Raw genomic sequence first — 19,820 nt, forward strand, 5'->3', positions numbered from 1 at the left:
GATGGAAGAATCCCTGTGAAGGCATAAATAAATTGAATTTCAGTTTTTATTATAAAAAGCGAATATAAGGAAAGTATTTGAATTACTGGATGATGCGATTCGCCGTTCCTGTTCACCAATAGAAAATATCTGGATTTGGAGTCCTCCGCATAATGTCGATAACTGTTTGCTCGTTGATAAAGTAGAAGCCCTCTTAGACCTCTCTTGATAATAATTTTTCTGGTGACTGTCGATATTTTAATAATTATCAAAACTGTCTTATCAGTGCCCTATCATGCAGTTCGTCGAAATGTAGCTTCCAAAAGACCGCTTCAAGATTTAAATAACGTAATAAATAATTAAAACTTACCGACAGACGCGAACTACTGTACAGTGTCTCTCTCTGAAACTGCGGTAAGATGGCGAATTACGTTACATAAAGCGCAAAGCGCATTAACCTATTCCTCTACGAAAAATATAGAACTGCATCGTTAATGTCTACCATGAAACGACTATTCTACAATTATTATTGTCTTACCAAGTTATTTCGACAATAATTTAATTTCAAAGTGGCCTGATTTCCAGCAATTCAACAAATATGAAAAATGGTCAAGTGTATTTTCAAATTCAAACTAGATTGGTTCGTTCCTAGTTGTCTCAAAAGTAACTAATCAATGGCCAATCACGGTTCTTAACTCCGATCTAGTGCCAACTTATAAAAAAAAACATTCAATCTTCTAGGGTAGCGATTTCGTTTCCAGGTTGGCAAGTCTGCTGAACAGCGTCAACGTTAATTGAGTAGCACAGTCCATGTACAGAATTGTATAGTTAGGTAGTCAAGAAGGACGAGGTAAGGGTGTAGAAAAGAGACCATGAAATAATCTCGTATTAAGCCTTCCTTCTCGCACTTGTTGCTCGGACACTAAAGAGAGAGACAGCATGGTCTCCCAGCAGTCCAAGTAGGGCAAGTGCAATGAAAATAAATTGCAAATTAATTCCAAACTTCACTACTCTTCCATATAAATATAGTGGGTTCAGGGATAGTTGGGAATGGTTAACAATTGCGAATGAAAGTGAAAAAGATGTCGAGGGGATTAATTATGCGTGAGAACTCAAGACCGAGATGACGCCATCCAACATTTTCCACGCGATAGGAAATATTTAAGAAATAGTTCCTTCGCTCGAGAGTGTCAGAAGGAAGAAAACACAAATGGACGTCCTAGGTTAGCCTTGTATCTTATGAGATAATTTCGTGAAGGTACTCTACTATATAGACCCTTATTCTGCATATAATAATACATGCAAAATATTATGATAAATATATTTATAATTTACAATTTATCTTTAACGATGAAACACGGAGAATCTTTTGTTTATCGGCGTGCAGTAAATGGCATTCTGTTACTCAGGTTTCTATCCAGCATGTTGACGGAACAAGCGGTTCTTATGGATTCCATACAGCAGGGTGTGGAGACGCTGCCGCTAGGCTTCATCATCTCAGAGGATGGCCGGACACTTTTTGCGGTCATTGGTAGAGTCATAAGTCTCGGTCGAACAATCCCTACATTCATTCTTGCGAACTTATCAACTGGTTTTTCCAGATCGGGAGGATGGAGTGTTGGAGTTCATTGCGACTACAGTAGCAGTGACACATAACGGTGAGCCTATGACACCGGGTAAGACTGCAGATGGAAATATAATACTAAATTCTGTAAGTAAGATTTTACTTCATGGCGCTTTAAGCGTTATTTAAAAACAGCGATCAGTAAGAACTTTACTTGAAAATTTCAGCCAATACTGCAAATAAATTTGGAAGACCCAAATGCCTGTGAAGTGAAACCAACGGCTGCGTCTCTATTACCTGTGCAAGGTTACCAGGCACTGCCCGTAGTTCTAGAAGACCAATCTGCCCCTCAGTTGGTTAAAATTAACCGAGTGCAACCCATTGATGACCCGATCTCAGAAATCGAAAATTTAGATGCGGAACTAAATGTAGAAAATGTGCAAGAGAATTTGGAAGAGATTAGTGAATCTCTTCCACCTGACAGGAGAAGTTTGATGAAGAGAGGGCCAGGAAGGCCACGAAAGGAAGAAACTGGTCCACCACTGAGCGTAAGTAATTTACAATATTTCATTATTTAACTATCCACTAAATTCTTCTACTTACCAATTATTTCCCCTTTCAGAGAATTAACAACTTCAAATGCGACATTTGTGGCCAGACATTTACCAAGCAAATGTTACTGCGAAGACACATGGAACATCATGCGGAGGAAAAGCCTCACCGTTGCCCCAAGTGCCCTGCATCGTTCAATGTCCCGGTAACTTTATAAAATAATCATTGAATATTCATCCCATAGGAACTCGACCACTGAATCATGTTAGCTGTAATTCATAGCCCATTAAAATCTCGTCAGAATTTAATCAATGCTGCAGGAGACTAAATCGATGTTAAGTGGAGGGAAACATGTCGGAGTAGATTTTAAGTACAGAGCTAATGTGTCAGTTTGACATGTGTTTACCGGGAAGTAAGCTTTTTTTTTAATGCGATCGAACATAATAAGTGGTCTTCCACTGCCTCTAATCTTCTATAAAGGACACAGTTGACTAACTCTGCACAATGGTGCATTGCTACAGACGAATTTCACGCTTCATATGGCGACGCACGGCACCGGTGAGCCCAGGTGTCCAGAGTGCGGCAGAAGATTCGCCCGAATGGCCAGCCTTAAGTCTCACATGTTACTGCACGAGAGGGAGGAAAACCTGTTCTGCACGGAATGCGAGGATGCCTTCTCAACCAAGGTGAGCGCCACGCACTTCAATCGTTAAATCATGACAGAAACCACAGAAGACTTTCGTAAATCATAAGTTTGGGTAAATTGATCGCAAGCCCTTTACAACACATGAAAGTCTCAGTTCTGAGGAGAAGGGTAACTTATTTAGCATATTTTCATTATTATTAATCGGGTGAAATCCTTCAACCCGGGGAGGAATAAGTAAGTTCAAACACAGGCGGCGATTTTGACCGATTATTCGATCCTGCGCCGATTCTCTTCATTCCGCCATCTTGAATACTTTACGCACTGCGCAGCACCCAATGTGCCGCTCTACGTCACACGCGTATTTGAATCACGGAGAACGCCTCGAGTTTTAAATGCGAGATATCTCGAAATCTCGAACACAGACTCGATAATAAATACACAAAACTGAATGCTTGAACTCACTGTCACTGTTTAGATAAGTTTCCAGTAGTGGGTTCTTAAAATTTCATCCATTAATAGGAAATACATCCGTCGACAAGGCAACTCCATTCCTGTCCCCGTCGCCATCTTGAATACGCAAGCGGTCCGACAAAATGGCGCCCGTTTTGAATCGCCAGACCCCGTGACACCCCGCGCTTCAGAGTGCCGATTCAAAATTCAAGTCAAAAAACACTCAATCGTATCCATCTCCCGTTATGATTTTACTCCTCTATCTCGAATAGCCCGATAAAAAATCGTCGAGATTACAACAATCGTATCATTTAAAAGAAGTTCCCTGAAAGGATGCCAGATACGCGGGGACATTTGACCGCTTTTTCTCCGTACAAATATGACAGCAGTTTGGACAGAAGAGGTCGGTTCCTTGACCTTCCTGCCTTATCGAACCCCCGTCGTTTCAGCTTTTCTCCGTACTCTCGAAATGCAGACGACCGGCTAATAGAGAATATCGGTTGATTAGTCGAGGCCGAACGCATCTCCGTTACGCGGCCATGACGCGGACGTGGGCCGCGAAGCCGCGAGTAGGCGGGAGCCGCTGTCACGACTGCAATTACGCAAGTGAAACGCATGATCTCATGGGTCTCTTTCTCGTCGATCTGGTTGACAAGTGCGTCAGATCTTCCCGAGGTCCTACTTCTAATCGCGCCGCTCTGAATTCCGCGGTAAAGAGGCCTTTCCTCTCAATACGACGACCACGCCGGCGCCATCTTACCTTCCCTCGTAGACTTCTGAGACACCTCTAAAAAAAAATTCTCCCTTCTTCTACGCTCCACCCCGATGTCTGATTATTTTTTCCGAGGAAGCCAGAGACCCTCACAGTTCGGAAAATAATTCCTCCTGATTTTCGGGTTTTCGGGAGAGTCGGTAAAAATATCTCGGCAGCCCTAGAGCGCCACCAGTTAGGATCTAAGCGTGCCACGGCGACGTCTCTTTGGGGTCTCTCTAGAGACACGTGTACACTGTCAAACATGAATGCCTTCCCTTCGTACAATGGTGGCACCATATCTGCAACAAAGGCATCCATGTCAGGCAGTGTACCCGAGAAGGAGGGTCGCATATACATAGACAGAGGCGAGAGAAGGACGGCGGCGCCTCCACTCGGCCCAGCCTCCTAGTGAGACTTGGGACCGCGCGACAGGCACACGTGCGTCCCTTGACACGCGCTCTTAACACAGTTTGCATTTTTTTTAACCCACCCTCGTCTTCGATCTCCCAGTTTTCCCCCAAAAGTGAACACATCCCCCCTCGACGTGACCGCCACGCCAAAATCAACTTCGGGCTCTCAAACACCACGAAAAAAAAAAGAAAAAAAAAATTCAACCCTCCAAATTTTATCCGATTATAAATCAGGATTTTGCTCCTCTTCAATTTTTATGTGCGGTGGAAGTGCACGGGAACTGGGATCGAGTGAAAATCGCAAAGAAATCGCAATTCCGAGGAGGAAGAAAAATCCTGAACGCCCCCTTGTGAATGGAGGACCACGTGGTCAGTGACAGTTGTCACGTGACCCTCCGTAGTATACCCTAACCTACCGCGCGGCAGTTTTTACCAATGAATGAAAGGACCAGGTGTAGCGTGACAGGTCCGATTTTTCAATACATCGATTCAGGGCGGTCGTTCCTCTTGTACTACTACACCATAGAGGTAAAAAGTAGTGAGTCCATTTTTAAAACGTTTCGGAGAAAAACGTTAAAAATTGGAGAAAAACAGTTGCAGACTAGCGCACACTGAACTTAAGACCGTTTACGTCTACCGTACGGATTTAGAAAGCCAAGTTGATGTCATGGAGACGTCATCGTTAAGGTTTCTTCAGGGTCACAGGTGTGGAGGCTCTTCAGGGTTCCATTTCTCCTCGGGGTCGTTGGCGCCCTCGGCGCACGAGACGTGCGTACGAATAAATAGCGAGAGCGAGGCTTGAATTACGAGGCTCGATAAAGTCGCCTCGAAGTCGTTCCTGAAGACGTTCCGTCGTATCGCGTCGCGTTTCCGCGAACGTAATCGCGCCTTGGGGAACAAAGCCGTAGGAAAGGGTCATCGTCATCGTCATCATCGAGGGCGCCCTGCGAGGGAAGATCCGATTGCGCGAGGTGATGGACGGCGAGGTCAGAGATTCCCGGATAAGATTTTGCCTCTTCGTCTTCGGCCCCCTCTTCAGGGTCTCGAGGGTCTCGCCGTTGCCTCCACTTTTTCGAGGAGATCAAGCCAGTTCTCGGCTCCCTGACCCCGGGTCGTCTCCCTCTTCGGGTCTCTCTTCAGGGTCCTCTTCAGGGTCCCTCCTCGACTTACGCAACGCGCGACTTCTCGCGCGCCTCGCAATCTGAGAGGATCTCTCAGCAGGCTCGATGGGGTTAAAACCAGAAACTGGTTTGCGCTTTCTCCCTTCCCTCCCCTTCGGGCTTCCAGAGCCGCTTTAAATCTCTCCGGGCTGGTCCGGCTCGGCAAATATTCGCTGACGTAACCGCGCAAGGTCGCCTCGGGAGGGCCCTTTCGAGCGAAAGGAGGACCCGAAACGTCAGACCCTGGTCCTTCGTCCTCGACTTCTTCCTCTTCTTCTTCTTCCTTTTCTCTGGCAGCCCTTTGTGCCTCGGCCGAGACGGGTCCACCTTTCGTCCTCCTCGGGTTCCCTCTTCCTCCTCTCGGAACCGGAAACTCTTGTGTCTTACCAGGAAGAGCTTCTCGGAATGCCTTTCCAACTCTTTTCCATCTCGCAGGCCTTATCGCCGACTTATCACCCGCAAAGTGCATCGCCTGTCATGGCCGACACCGAACACCTTGACCGCGTGCGAATTCTACGCTCCGAGCTCGCACCGAGTCTTTTTTAAGTCTCCGAATCCACGAATCTGCCTTGCAAATAATCCCTGCCACATTTTTTCCAAGACGTGCCAGGTCTTGGAATAAAAAATAAGAACTTTTAACGAGGACGAACCGGCCGCAGCGCGCTAAGCCCTCCGTCCTCGACGCCTCGCGACTTGGGGGCGCTGAAAACTACCTCGAATTTCGCTAAAACTCTGGCGAACTCTTTCCCATCCCTTTTCCAGAAGTGCAAAGACCATTTAAATCGTTCCAGCGATCGATTTCCGCTGATCGATGACCCAGAACGCGAACTCCTATCGGCGATAAAACGGCGATAAAGTCCCCCAGAAGCCGCGGTGCGTATGTGTGGTCCGGGCATTGCGCGTCGACTGAAATAATAACGCGTCGATAATAAAACCGACCTAAGTCGATAACGGCCAGAGAACCGTTGAACTTTACCGGAACGGGGGTACGGAATACGAATGTCCTGCGTGGCCGCTATTAATAGGCGACTATTAACCCTGAAAACGGCCGCGGGATCGCGAAATCGCGAATCCCAGCCTGGCCAACGGTTCAGCGTTTATCACCGGGTCTCCGTTTTACACTCCACGTCGTTTTTAAGGCCCTATGCCTTTGCTAACTCCCAAACTTCTCGAATTTCTAGATTGCCCCACCCGGAAACGCGGCGTTCGCTTGGCCGCCATCTTGTCTGTAGCTCTAAGCGCAAATTTTCCATTAATACAGTTTCCAGTAACTCGGTAATAAGTAACGTTGGGCTTAAAATATGCATAATGTTTCGGTGATTTCCAGGAACTTTCGGCGGATTTCCACGTGATTTCGAGCATTAAAATCCACGACTTCCTGAGTGAATAACCCCTCGACTATAACCAGATTCGCGGTATCCAAGATGGCGGCCCGAGCGTCGCCCCCTAAGCCAAGTCTTGAATGAGATCGCGAAGAGCCGCGAAGTTATTTGACTCTTGACACGGAAACAATTGGCACATGGCTATTAATTAGAGAATTCGCGTGCGCGCCCGATAAACCCCTTCAAATGCATGTCAATGGACTTTAAGTGCGTCGCCGTGAATCAGAGCTAACGAGTGGGCGACGCGTTGATCTCGGTTTCCGGAAGTTCCACTCCCAAAGTGATAAGAAGACCTCTCCCCGATAATGCGGATAAGAAGAGCGACCCTCTCTCTCTCTCTCTCTCCCGGCACAGATTTCGTAAATAAAAACAGGAAGCGAACCTTAGGCGTGGTGAAAGAGTACTCGAAAAGAACTCGTTGAGAGATAAAAGAGCATTCGAAAAGAACTTGGGAGAGAAAAAGAAGAGGAACCGGACCTCGAACTTCGAAAAGCGTTCCCACGGTGCCGAAAGCAGAACTCGCTCCGATCGAGCGATGTCACAGGCAGCTGCAGGTGCATCGTCCGCGTCTGGTCATCCGAGCGGATGAGCAAAAGGAGGACAAGCCACGAGGCAAGATGTCGCTTACGGTGGACTGTCTGAATTTCGCGCTGCTCGTTATTTGCTCGCGAGTTTTCCACTTCGCCCTCGGACTGAGTGCCCAGTATTACCAGGTACCCCTGAAACTCGAGAAATCGGTGATAACCATGAAATAAAGGTCCCTTTAGCCCCTAAAACTAGTCCAAGGACGCCAGCGCGGTACCAAAATGGCCGCCACTTAAAATGGCAGCGCTCGGAGGACGTCTTAAGCCCCGAATGTTGAATTGAAACTACGCGAATTCCAGGGTTGGGTACCTCAAAATGAAATGTAAAAATGTTCTTAATGTTTCCAGGCCCAGTTGGACGCTCACCTGAAGCTACACAATGAGAGGTGGACCACGGAGGACGTGCGCAAGTGCAAACTCTGCAACAAGCAGTTCACTCAGCCCGCGCTCTACCGGCTCCATATTCGCGAGCACTACAGGGTAAACGATCAGAAAACATTGAAAAACGTTTCGAAAAACGGGTTTAGGTGCTAATGCAATTGTTGCATGCTGTTCCGCAGCTGCAGACGAAGGTGGCGAAGCAGACGAGGAGGGGCACGAAGCACAAGACCATGTACAAGTGCAAGATCTGCCTCAAGTCCTTCCAGAAGCCCAGTCAGCTGATGCGCCACATCAGGGTGCACACTGGAGAGAAACCCTTCAAGGTAGACAATCGGCGATTTTTTCTGCACATCTCTAGCTATGCCCGAAAATTCCTAGGTGGTCGAGAAAATTCCAAAAAATCACCCCGAGTCCTGGTGAATTTTTCCAGTGCACCATCTGCGCTCGCGGTTTCACCCAGAAGGGCTCTCTGCAGATTCACATGTGGAGGCACAAGGGCATCAGGCCGCACGCTTGCGTCTTCTGCAACGCGAGATTTAGCCAGAAAGGTGAAGGCCAGAAACCCAGAAGACCATGAGACCATAAACGAAATTATCTGCTAATTTTTAATTGCGCTTATTCAGGAAATCTGAACTCACACATCACGCGGGTGCACAATGCACCTGAAGGGGAGCCAATTTACGGGTGTACTCACTGCACCTGCGTTTTCCGGAAACTCGGGAGCTTAAACAGCCACATGAAGAGGATGCACTCGACACCTGTGGAGGTTTGAAAGCTTTGTTCACCAGTGTTCGGTCGAGAAGAAAAGTGGCTGGGTGGGCGTCGTTAATTGGAGGAATTAATTAGAAATAATTTGTCCAGGCTCCTCCCAGGTGCGACAGCTCGACGGAGGCTGACATGCAAGCCACGGTTGACAGTGTCATGTCGCAGCTGGCATCTCTGGAGTCGACTGTCAAAAATACCGCAGATTCCACCAACGGGATTGGCGTGTCAAACAAGGACGACATCCTGCAACAGGCGCTCGACAACAGCGGCTTGTCGGCCAAGGATAAGAGTTCTGCCTCGGGTAATTTAGACAATAAACGATTGTTCATACATATATATCTAAATTTAATTTTCTACAATTTTCCAGAGTCGGCCAACTCCAAAAAATCCGACGCTCAGACGACCTTCGTCACCCTGCTGGACAAGGCCACGGAGGGTTCTACAAAGTGAGCTCGAGATTAAAAAGAAACTCCGATAAGTTAATTTCCGAATTAATTATTTCATTCCTCTGCCCTTCAGGAAGTATGTAACCATCAAGCAACGGAGTATAGGAAACGTCAGGTGGTACTCCTGTTCATTTTGCCACAAAGAATTCAAGAAACCCTCCGACCTGATCCGCCACCTCCGCGTCCACACCCAAGAGAAGCCGTTCAAGGTATCCGAATTTCGCCCCTAATTCATAATTCCTGATACTACGATCCATCTCGAATTTTTATTTAGTATTGTAAATAATAGAATTATCATAATTAAATGGTTTCAGTGCTCGAGCTGCTTCCGAACGTTCGCCCTGAAGTCGACGATGCGCGCCCACGAGCGAACCCACACGGCAACGAAGAAGTACACCTGCGGCTCCTGCAATAAAGTATTTTCCTGCCACAGCAGCCTCTCCACCCACGTCAGGTACTTTTTCCCTGGATCCACGCAAGCCCCAGTAGATTTATAGATTTTTCTTCGGGGAGCTCCAGTCTCGGGAAGTAATCGAGAAAAATTAACGAAGTAACGAAAGGCGCCTCCGCCCGTAGGCAGCATACGAGGGCGCACATCTGCGAGGTCTGCGAGAAGAGTTTCGCTACCCACGCGATTCTGCGGTGCCACATGAAAACGCATTCCCGAGGGAAGCCGAAGGTCTCCCCCGAAGCCGAGGTCCTGGCCCCGCAGATCGTCCTGGAGGAGCCGCTGCTAATCAGCGACGCCGGGAACAAGATCAGCGTGGCGCACGTCCAGTCGAAGCAGCAACAGGTCTACAACGACGACGTACCCAGACCGCACAAATGCTGGGCCTGTCCTGCCGCCTTCCGGAAGATCAGCCACCTGAAGCAGCACTACCGAAGGCACACCGGAGAACGACCCTACAAATGTCCGCAATGCGATGGGTAAAACGTTCCTTCTTGAAAGTAAATCGCCCCTTCCCGTAAAGAAACTCAATCGCGCGAATAAGTCGCTTGGCGCGAGACGCCTCATCCGCGACGCTCTAACGGCGAAGGGATAAAAATCCTTTCCAGGAGGTTCACGTCGAACAGCGTCCTGAAGTCTCACCTGCACACACACGAGGACTCCAGACCCTTCACCTGCACGACATGTCCCGCGAGGTTCTCCACGCACAGCAGCATGAAGAGGCACATGGTCACCCACAGCAACAAGAGGCCCTTCATGTGCCCCTACTGTCACAAGACCTTCAAGACCTCCGTCAATTGCAGGAAACACATGAAGATCCACAAGCACGAGCTCGCGCAACAGGTAGCTTCTTACAAGACTCTAAATTGATTTTTTGAAAAATTCCCGCACCCTCTCTCAGTTAGGAGCCCAATGTTCTTCCGGGCGCCCTTACGTGTTTTCCGCGTCTCCTAAAAATTATCCAGCCCATCCTGAAGGTTCCTGGGGACTGTTTCACGTGTACTATGTTTCTTCAGCAACTGGACCGGCAGAAGACTCAGCAGGATCCCGACCAAGCCGAAGGAATGCCGACCATCTCAGGAAGCCTGGGCTTGACGGAGGAGATCGAGGTGACCTTTCAGCCTCAGATGGCTCCGGACTTCAGCCAAGCCTTTTCGGACCAGTTCCAAACCATTCCCGTCGACAAGGGAAAGCCCTTCCCCCCAGAAACCACGACCCCGTCGACGGGACCTCCTACCCTCTCGGATCGACGTACGTTGTCCAGAAATTCTCTGCTCTGAGAGAATGAAAGAACTTGAATAACCGTTGATGTGCTTCCAGAAAACCTGGCTGAAGTGGACACGGCAACCTTAGGCTCTTCCCAGACCCTGCACGCCGACGAGACCGGCACCATCACCCTTCCTAACTATTCCGGAGACCAAACGCTCACGCCGGTACGTATCTTCGAGATGGTTAATTGTTCGTTTCATTATTTAAAGGGGTTAACTGATAGAGAATCCTTCCAGGAGAGCATCAGGGAGATCGAGGAGACGTTGAATCAGCAACTCTTCGACATCGGGATGAACCTGGGCCTGGGGAACAATTTGTCCCGGCAAATCGGAGAGGCCAATCCCGCAGATGTGGAGATCAAGGAGCAACCCGTCCTCAGCATCATCTACGAGAACGGGAAGGGCCTCGAGACTCAAGCGGGAACCAACATCTTCCCGAGCCAGTTCGACACCTTCGACATGAGCCATATCGCTCTTCAGGTTGGTCCCAGATAAAAAAAAATATCGAAACTACTTTTCCATCCCTGTTTAATCTATCCTCTTCGGGGTCTTCTTCAGACCGACGCGGAAATCGACATCGCCATCGGCTCCAACTCGGCGAACATGGCGAGCATCCTGCCCAGGTCGGCCCAGGAGGAGGAGCAGCTGGTACCAGAAGTTCTGACGACCCTGAAGACTACCACCTCTTCCGTGCCAGCTCTCGTGGACGATGGTTCCTCGAAGGGTCCTCCGAGACACCTTATGGTCGTCAGCTCGGTGAAGACCTGTCCGGAACTCTCGAGGCCGGTGCAGGCCTGCCGGAAGTTCGCCAAGGTGATCGCCAAGGCCGACACCACGGACTCTGACCTCAGGGTGGTCGAGCTCGACCCGAAGGACCCTTTAGCGACCCTCTCTCTCGGCGAGGACGAGAACGTCGACCTCTTCGTGTAACCCTCCTCTCTAATTCCCTCAACGACGAAGACTCGACCAAGAAATAATTAATTAAATCGATCCCGCAGGTGCAGAGTGTGCGACGACAGTTTCAGGAGTCAGGAGGAGCTGGCGATGCACGAGGAGAACCACAATTCCCGGAAGAGGGACTCTGAAGAGGATGCCGAAGTCGCAAGGAACGAAAGTTCTCTGCAGTGTCACATGTGCAGTCGGAAGGGCTTCTCCGCGGCCGCTTTGAAAGTAAATTTCTAAAAAAAATCAACACGATTCCGAGAGATCCTATTATACGACAAAATTCGTTTCAGGAGCACCTGAAAACTCACTGCGGAGCAAAGGAGTTCCAATGCCCGGAGTGCTGCCTAAAATTCTGCACGAACGGCGGCTTGAGTCGCCACCTGAAGATGCACGCGAGCAAGCAGTGAGGATATATATTTTTTTGCAAGCACTCTACCCTTCCTAAAATTCCAAAAAAATTCCAGTGGGCTCTTCAGGATCCTGGTGAAACGTCCTATTTAATTCCAGGCAGTGGAAGTGCCCTGACTGTGGGAAAGCGTTCGCCAATAAATTGCTTCTCAAGTCCCACCGGCAGACGCACGAGGACACCTGGACAGCGAACGCGGTTGAGGCGGACAGCTCGCAGAAGGATCCCCTAAGCCTGGAGAACGAGTTCCTGCCGATGGTGGAGGTGATGTTTGGAAAGGCCGCTGATCAGAACGAGGCCTCGGAGAAGGTCTTCCTCGACAAGACCGAGGAGAAGGAGCTGGTGAACAGGCTCGTGGTAGGTTTGCGTTCGCCAGGGGTAAACTGGGCGATTAGGCGGAACAGAAGTAAACATCACATCCCTGTCGTTCAGGCGAACGGGCAAAATCAGGAGAAGAAGGAGTACTCGAACCGCTGCAGATTCTGCCCGAAGAGCTTCCGGAAGCCTAGCGACCTGACGAGGCACGTGAGGACCCACACCGGGGAGCGACCCTTCCAGTGCGATCACTGCAAGAAGAGCTTCGCGGTGAAGTGCACCCTTGACTGCCACATGAAGGTGCACACTGGCAAGAAGACATTCTCCTGCCACGTCTGCAACAGCCTCTTTGCCACGAAGGGGAGCCTGAAGGTGCACATGCGCCTGCACACAGGTGAGCGTCTCGAGTAAAAATCAGGAATTAATCCCACCTCGATTCCTTAACAGCTACACTCTATTATTCACGTGTGCAACCCATGATGACACCCACTAGATGCCTATAAAATACAATAGCTGCCTTTTCTGCACCTGACTATAATCCATTGGTTCCATTTAATTAAATACAGGTTCGAAGCCGTTCCGGTGTCCCCTATGCGACCTGCGGTTCCGCACCTCCGGGCACCGCAAGGTGCACGTGCTGACGCACATGCGTGAGCACAAGGGCGGCCCGAAGAGGAAGCCGAAGCAACTCAAGGTGGCCGCGATCGCGGGGGTGGCGGCAGAGCTGGAGAAGACGGTGGAAAGTGGTTCCAACGGCTCCACCCAGGTGCTTTCGGTGGTGCCCCAAGTCTCGCAGGTTGCCCAAATCGCGGAGTATCCGAGCCTAGAGTCCATCACCATCGACGCAAGCAGCCTGACCGATCAGCTGACCCTAAATGGAGATGGTACCATCCTGAACAACAACGCCCTCCTCTCGGTCAACGAGAGCAACCAGCTGGTGGCGAACCTGCAGTTCCTCCTGGCAAACGGGCTCGTGACCATCCAAGCAGAGGAGGGACTGCTTCCTCATCTTCAGGGCGCTGCCGAAGAAAATGGCACTACTCAGCTAGTGGTCGCGGGCCCCCAGGGAACCCTGGTTCCAGTCGAGGCTTCAGAAGGAACTCCGCAGACCTCCGACATCCCTGAAGAGATGATTCTAGGTCTACCAGGGGAGCAGGAAGTTATACCCGGGAAGGAGGCAGTCGTCAGGGTCGAGCCAGGTCGCGGACCCAAGGCCAAGGCCAGCAAGGAGTGCGACATCTGCGGCAAGACCTTCACCAAGCCCTGCCAGGTCGAGCGGCACCGGAGGATCCATACCGGCGAGCGGCCCTTCAAGTGCGAGCTCTGTGCCAAGTCCTTCGCCCAGAAGATCACCCTGCAGACTCATCGGAAACACCACACGGGAGACAGGCCCCATCCCTGTCCGCATTGCGACCACTCCTTCACGCAGAAGGGGAACCTGAGGACGCATCTGAGGAGGGTCCACAGGCTGGACACCCTGGAAACGAAGAAGCTGAAGAAAGGACCTCAGATGCTGGGGACCAAGTCGGGCCAGGAGAACCTCGAAGAGGCCAGGATCCTCAGCCTGGACGACATTTCCTTCGTCGACTTTCTTAAATAACGGGGATGTCGACCTAGGTCTACCGTCGCCCTCCCAGGATGCCGAGCAAAGACGAGCGAGATTCAATTAAATACGCATGCATAGACACCCGAATTCCCGAGACATGGTCTTCGAGTACGCGCCTTTACTTTCGAACACTCTGCACGCGGGTCTCGTACATTACGGGATTCGCTCTCGGTGTCTCGCCCCGACTAGACTGATCTCCAGTTATTTATGATAAATGTGATAACGCTTCTTTCGCGAGACCCGGAGGAGCAGCCTGGCTGCTTCCTGCGTCGAGCAGCCTTGTATATGTACCTTGTACAGTTCTAACAGACCTTTTTAAATAAATCCCTCCCCACTCTCACTCACTCTCTTAAAAACCATTCAAAAGAAACTTTTAGGCGGTATTTATTGACGGATGAAGAAAGTTGCACTGGTCATCGGAGAGGGGACATCCATCGGGGTGGTTCTCAAAGAACCAGCAAGGCTTCGCTCTCTTGATGGAGCCCTTCGAAACCTTCGGAGTCTTCGAAGGGCTCTTTCTCTTGGCATAATCAGCTCCAGGGATTTTCAAGTGCACCGTTCCACCACTCACATGAAATATATGTCCATTATTCTTCAGTAGAGTCTGAAGCCCGCCACATTCATTCTTCAACTGCTTCAGCAACTCCCCAGGAATGACACTCGCGATGCTCTCCAGCTTCATCTGGCCTCCTGCGTTCCACTTCGAGTCAGGTCGACTTGCAGGGGATATCAGTCTTACTTTGCCAAGTAAATGGTTTGCCACAAGGTTGACGATGCTTCCGATTAAACTTCTCTCCAGCTGGGTGCAGTTCTTCACCTTTTCTACGGACTCCCTTGGCTTAAAGTCAGAAGACCACTTTGGAGTTCGAGGGGCTTCAGAGCAGGTTATGAGACCTTTCGATCTCTTACTGATAAGGCTTCGAATCATCTCATCTTGTGCTTCGGAGTGCTCCTTTGGATAGATCCTCTCGTAGCCTACGAAGCAAATTCTCTTCGTAGAAGGGATCCTTAACCTGTCCACTTCAGTACGAAAACCACAGTCCTGACATATGGACTTTACGTAAGAGAGGTATTCGGAGTACTGGCTTTTCGAAGAATCCATCCTTTGATACTTTTTACCATCGAACTCGAAAGCACAGCAAGGCAGGAGGAAAAACCGACAATCGTAGGAGCTCCTTGCTGCAATCACTGGGATCCAGGGCGTCAGCTCATCCGAATGGTTCCCTATCAGCCAGTCCGTTTCAGGGAAAAGATTCGACGAGGATGGCACTATCGAGCGAATCTGGAAGTTTCGAAAATTCACACTTGCTTTGATAAGTCAGCAAACCCTGCATAAAAAATTCATACAACAGCTTCTTTTGGGTACGTACTTCCAGGCGAACGTTCTTGGGATAAGTATCCCAGATTTTTCTTTTTCTCAGATCAATGCCTGACCCAGGGTGTCCTTCGCTGGATAAAATGTACACCAGCAGACCATTTCCACAGCCCAGGTCCAGGAAAGACTGCAGCCTCTCTAATTTCTTCTCCGATCTCTCCTTTTCCCAGAGCAACAGTAGGTACGTAGCAATGGCAATGTCTTCATAGACGAACTTCTTCGGATCGGTATTCTCCGACCAGGACTTCACCAACTCTGGACCATATTTCCTTTTCAGTTCAGTGTAGAGTAGAACGTACCTTTCTGGAGATATCTGGTGTAGCGAGCCAGAGACTAGACCTTCGCTGACTTTTTCGTTTTCTGCCCATTTTAGAATCTTTGGGAGTAATTGCTCCTTCAACCATATCACACTGGGATGACTCAAAGCTTCTTCTGGAGCCCCCACGGTTAAAGAGACCACATTATCTTTATACCGCACTCTGAATGGCCATTTTGCTCCCACAGACTCTCTTCCGGAATCCAGAGATCGGTGAAAACAAGTAAAGCAATTGTCTGATTTATCCACAACTACTAATTCAAGAGTGTCCGAATATCTATCCACGTTACGGGGCAACAACCAATTGACATAAATAAAAAATCTATCATCCGAAGTATCGCTTAAACTCACATCTTCGGAAAGATTAATAAAGTCATCGCCAAGCATCTCTAGCAAAGCTAAGGAGCTCTCACCTTTAATACTCCTTACGATTTGGCACATACATTCCAATTTCTCCCCCCAAATAGGATGATGGGAGCTCAGATCTTTCATCTCCGCACTAAGAACCCTAATCGAAGTCAAAATTCTTCGATTAACAACATGAGGACTGGTCAACCAAATGTTCATCGCCCCCCAAAATTGAGTAGCAGTCGCGCTGCTTGCGCAGTTAACTATGCCCATAAAATCCATCTCTAATAACGAATTAAATTTTATTACAGAAAACTATCTAATCTACTCTTCATTTATCTTTCTTCTGCCCTAAGACAGCGTCCTTGTTGTACTGTAAAAAATAGAAACCACGTAAGAACCATGATAGCCATCGATACCCTCCTTGGAACAACCTCTGACTCGCACTGCACACCTTTTGCAAAATCCATTTGGCATCGGTCAGTGCCTTTTCCATAATCTGCTGAACCCGTTCGGGATCTGACTCCTCAACGTGCTGTTTGAAGCTCTAAAAGGAAAAGCCTCTATGAAGCCCCAAATTGTATCGGTGGGGTTTCCGAATGCATTCAAAGTGAGGTTAGGTTGTCCACTCGCCGCGATCCTCACACGTGCGCAAGGCTCGTTGGGAGATTCGCTAAGATTTCGACTTGGAAAACATCCTACAGACTCACTTGCTTAACAGAGTGCTTGTAAAACCCTTGGGCTTCTCTTGGGAGCTTCTCGCATTCCCTCAGAAGAAATCGGTACAGTCGCTTAGATGAATTGATTCCGAACTCATGGAGGATCGCACCTGCCATCTTTACAGCACGGAGACTATTCGCCATCGTAACCAGCATTCCTTCACAGTGCCCTATACCACTCAGATTTTCTAGTCTCACTACCTTTTAGACTATTCTCTTGAAATTGAGGAAATTTTTCAATTTCTAAAAAGCTCGTGTAGAGTTCCACATTTTCATAACAATGTGCATATTGATTGTTCATATCGGTCTTAAGGAGTACTAACTTTTGTTTACAATTTTGCAGGCCCGACATAAAAATTTGCACAGAACTCCACAGTCTGCCTCTAGGTAAATCAATCCTCTTTAAGAATTAATTATTGTCAAATCAATTTGATTAAGAAAATACGAAAATTTCCATATTTTTTGGACTCGAAAAGTTTACTTGGCGCAATGATTGGGAGAACTGTATTGATTATTTGAATTAGAAGTGAGTACAGGAGCAATGAAGATTATTATTAATTTGTGTATCTCTTACAGGCTTAGTCTGGATAAAAGAAGATGCACTTCTAGTTTCTGCATGTTCCTGTGATAAATTAGACTCCCGGTGTGGATATGCAAAGTGTACTTTGTATTTTCTACATTGTAAGATGAATCGGTCATAGGATGTGGCAAGCCTGTCGATATTTTTCGCGTATTTTGCCATCATACAGGACTGAGACATATGTCCAAATTATGTGCAGTTTACACGGTAATCCCTTGGATTACCACACTGCTGGTTTAATAGGTAAGAGCAACAAAGGCATACTTTTAAGCTGTGTATCAAATTAAAATCTACTTAACTTATTTTTACAGTTATCGGGGATGAGATATTAAAGGCACAGGTGAAGGATACAAATTCCGCCTTCATGTGCAAATTGCTCTACGACTGCGGAGTTAAAGTGAAGAAAGTGAGCTTCGCAATTGAAGAACTAACTTTAATGTCTTTGTAAATGCAAAGTGTTTACAGTTTAATTATTTTCCCTCAGATTTCTGTTATAAGTGACAACGTTCAGGAGATAACAAACGAAATTAGCCATTTTTCACAAAAGTATACCTATGTTGTTACTTCAGGTGGCATAGGACCTACTCATGATGACGTTACATACGAAGGTAAAATATTTATTACAAGCTTGCGACAACTTTGCATAATAACTTCATTACTTCCAGCTCTCGGCAAAGCCTTTGACAGTTCTTTCCATTACCACCCAACATTGGTGGACATTGTCAAGGAAGAATTCAAGATCCAAGACAGGTCCTCACCGGCATTCAAAATAGCCTACGTAAGTGAAAGTTTATTCCTCAAAGAATCCGCTAAAATAACCAACATCAAAATAAAATTATACCAATTAATTATCCACGTTTCTCAGATCCCAAAAGACGCAGAGCTAAAATTTGGACATAGTCTAAAAACAGGGAAAAAACTGAGGTTTCCCTGTGTGACTCTTAAAAATGTATACGTATTCCCTGGGTCACCATGGTTCTTCGAGGAATCCTTTGGCAGCTTGTACAAAGTAATTCTTCAGTTTTTAAGCAATATACAATTTTTTGTCACTGTTTATTACTAATTCTTCTGTACGCAGGAACTCTTTGGAACGAACAGACACTTCGTTAAAAAGGAGATATTCCTCAACGCAGCGGAGGAGACTTTCGCAGATGCATTAACAGAAGTATCGAAGGAGTTCCCACAAGTAACCTTCGGCTCTTACCCAGAAACTGCTCAGTGGTAACTGGAAAATACTCCTTATGACCCATATAATTATAAAGGGTGCAAATTTCACTTTCATTTTATCTAGTTACTACAAAGTACGAGTCACTGTCGAGAGCGACAACATATCAGACACGATGCAAGCAACAGAGCGATTCTGCAGTCTCGCTCCTACGAGAGCAGTCGTGGATTATGACCGAGCTCCTGAAGAGGACCCTGTGGCGAAATATCAACGCTTCAGTAAAAACCATCCAGGGAAATTCTACGACGACACTGTCCAATTGCTCGAGTAAGTCGCAAACTGCCCCGAGAGTCTTTCTACCTTGTTATCAAAATTTCTCGAAATTTCTAGGGGCTTCTACAAGGAACCAAAGAAAGTGGCAATCCTCATTGGCAGCAGTATAAAATCTACAGTGTTGCTGCACTTGGCCCATATCGCGCTGCATCGGCTGCAGAGTGATGCAAAACTGCAAGTCGTATATCGAAAACCTGAAGAGGTTTTCCCAGAGATCGAAGAGTTTGTCAAAAACCTGATAGATAGGTGACTTAAATAATTTTTTTCTCTCAAATCAAATTACTGGCGCATGATTTTCTTTTCAAATTTCATGCAAAGAAATATCTTTTCCAGATATGGAACGGAGTTGACGATCCTTGAGACAAACTCCGAGGAGCTCGTGGACAAACTAGCATTGGCTAAACCGGAGGTGAAGATTCTGCTGGTCGGATCAAAGACCTCTGAATTTGGTGCCGAGCCTTTTAAGGATATCATTAAGTCTACTTTGACAGGACCGATCGAAATCAAATATCCCTTGGCAAATTGGAGCGTGGACCATGTCTGGACAATCGCTAGAGCGCTATCCTTGCCTTACTGCCGACTCTATGATGAAGGGTTGTGATTTTTTCCTTTTCCCTTTTGTACTCACTTTCTGGATTTCACGATTAACATAGAGCACAGACAACAGCCGATAAATAGAAAAATCAGAACCTGCTAACCATACCGCTCATGGACAATATATCTTCTTCATCATACTACCTCAACAATGTCGCTATTTTACTCAATTACGCGTCACTAGCGACCTAAGAAATAATACGCAATAAAGAGATTGAATACTTTGCGAGCCCTTTTTAATTCAATGTTTAACATTTCCCCGTTCGAACAATTGGCGGGGATTCGTTGAATACGTAACAGAGATGAGTTGGTAGATTTTTCACGCAGTC

The 19,820-nt window shown here is 47.7% G+C and overlaps 3 protein-coding genes across 11 annotated transcripts; 2 read left to right on the forward strand and 1 right to left on the reverse strand.

The window, feature by feature from the left end:
• The first annotated feature begins 199 nt into the window (after positions 1 to 199).
• On the forward strand, positions 200 to 14,096 carry LOC105700952 (zinc finger protein 236). Of its 2 annotated transcripts, none has more exons than XM_012427280.2 (25): positions 200 to 1,237; positions 1,389 to 1,510; positions 1,581 to 1,690; positions 1,771 to 2,091; positions 2,166 to 2,300; positions 2,617 to 2,781; positions 7,830 to 7,961; positions 8,042 to 8,185; positions 8,293 to 8,410; positions 8,486 to 8,628; positions 8,724 to 8,928; positions 8,995 to 9,073; positions 9,147 to 9,282; positions 9,388 to 9,527; positions 9,650 to 10,000; positions 10,130 to 10,364; positions 10,538 to 10,772; positions 10,842 to 10,954; positions 11,027 to 11,269; positions 11,348 to 11,715; positions 11,788 to 11,959; positions 12,025 to 12,137; positions 12,242 to 12,497; positions 12,573 to 12,849; positions 13,022 to 14,096. In XM_012427280.2, the coding sequence occupies exons 2-25, from the start codon at positions 1,402 to 1,404 to the stop codon at positions 14,053 to 14,055; spliced, it is 5,334 nt and encodes a 1,777-aa protein (XP_012282703.1). In that variant the 5' UTR covers positions 200 to 1,237; positions 1,389 to 1,401; the 3' UTR covers positions 14,056 to 14,096. The 2 variants fall into 2 exon arrangements, with proteins under 2 accessions (XP_012282703.1, XP_012282704.1); XM_012427281.2 differs by having other exon boundaries at positions 200 to 1,202.
• Positions 14,097 to 14,423: 327 nt separating this feature from the next.
• Positions 14,424 to 16,949, reverse strand: LOC105700954 (probable tRNA (uracil-O(2)-)-methyltransferase). Its single transcript, XM_012427282.2, has 4 exons — positions 16,811 to 16,949; positions 16,555 to 16,647; positions 15,432 to 16,473; positions 14,424 to 15,343 (listed from the first exon to the last, which is right to left on the reverse strand). The coding sequence occupies exons 3-4, from the start codon at positions 16,380 to 16,382 to the stop codon at positions 14,435 to 14,437; spliced, it is 1,860 nt and encodes a 619-aa protein (XP_012282705.1). The 5' UTR covers positions 16,383 to 16,473; positions 16,555 to 16,647; positions 16,811 to 16,949; the 3' UTR covers positions 14,424 to 14,434.
• On the forward strand, positions 16,648 to 19,640 carry LOC105700955 (FAD synthase). 8 transcript variants are annotated; one of them, XM_023434295.1, is made up of 10 exons: positions 16,648 to 16,715; positions 17,163 to 17,206; positions 17,396 to 17,642; positions 17,711 to 17,805; positions 17,884 to 18,007; positions 18,065 to 18,408; positions 18,478 to 18,620; positions 18,691 to 18,891; positions 18,955 to 19,143; positions 19,231 to 19,640. In XM_023434295.1, exons 3-10 carry the CDS (start codon positions 17,522 to 17,524, stop codon positions 19,496 to 19,498), a joined length of 1,485 nt encoding a protein of 494 aa, XP_023290063.1. In that variant the 5' UTR covers positions 16,648 to 16,715; positions 17,163 to 17,206; positions 17,396 to 17,521; the 3' UTR covers positions 19,499 to 19,640. The 8 variants fall into 8 exon arrangements, with proteins under 8 accessions (XP_023290063.1, XP_023290064.1, XP_023290062.1 ...); XM_023434296.1 differs by having other exon boundaries at positions 16,668 to 16,686; XM_023434294.1 differs by lacking the exon at positions 16,648 to 16,715 and adding an exon at positions 16,791 to 16,882.
• Positions 19,641 to 19,820: the final 180 nt, after the last annotated feature.

Source organism: Orussus abietinus, unplaced genomic scaffold (assembly GCF_000612105.2).
Source record: "Orussus abietinus isolate OABI.00-Male unplaced genomic scaffold, Oabi_2.0 scaffold9, whole genome shotgun sequence".
In the NCBI taxonomy this organism is placed as follows: domain Eukaryota; kingdom Metazoa; phylum Arthropoda; class Insecta; order Hymenoptera; family Orussidae; genus Orussus; species Orussus abietinus.

Coding starts and splice junctions, on each gene's coding strand:
- LOC105700952 (XM_012427280.2), top strand. CDS start 1,402: ATGTTGACGGAACAAGCGGTTCTTATGGATTCCATACAGCAGGGTGTG. Junction 8,186..8,292: donor CTGGAGAGAAACCCTTCAAG/GTAGACAATCGG, acceptor GAATTTTTCCAG/TGCACCATCTGCGCTCGCGG. Junction 10,773..10,841: donor TCCTACCCTCTCGGATCGAC/GTACGTTGTCCA, acceptor ATGTGCTTCCAG/AAAACCTGGCTGAAGTGGAC.
- LOC105700954 (XM_012427282.2), bottom strand. CDS start 16,382: ATGGATTTTATGGGCATAGTTAACTGCGCAAGCAGCGCGACTGCTACT. Junction 15,344..15,431: donor CCAAGAACGTTCGCCTGGAA/GTACGTACCCAA, acceptor CGAAACTTCCAG/ATTCGCTCGATAGTGCCATC.
- LOC105700955 (XM_023434295.1), top strand. CDS start 17,522: ATGTGGCAAGCCTGTCGATATTTTTCGCGTATTTTGCCATCATACAGG. Junction 17,806..17,883: donor GCGGAGTTAAAGTGAAGAAA/GTGAGCTTCGCA, acceptor ATTTTCCCTCAG/ATTTCTGTTATAAGTGACAA. Junction 19,144..19,230: donor GTCAAAAACCTGATAGATAG/GTGACTTAAATA, acceptor TATCTTTTCCAG/ATATGGAACGGAGTTGACGA.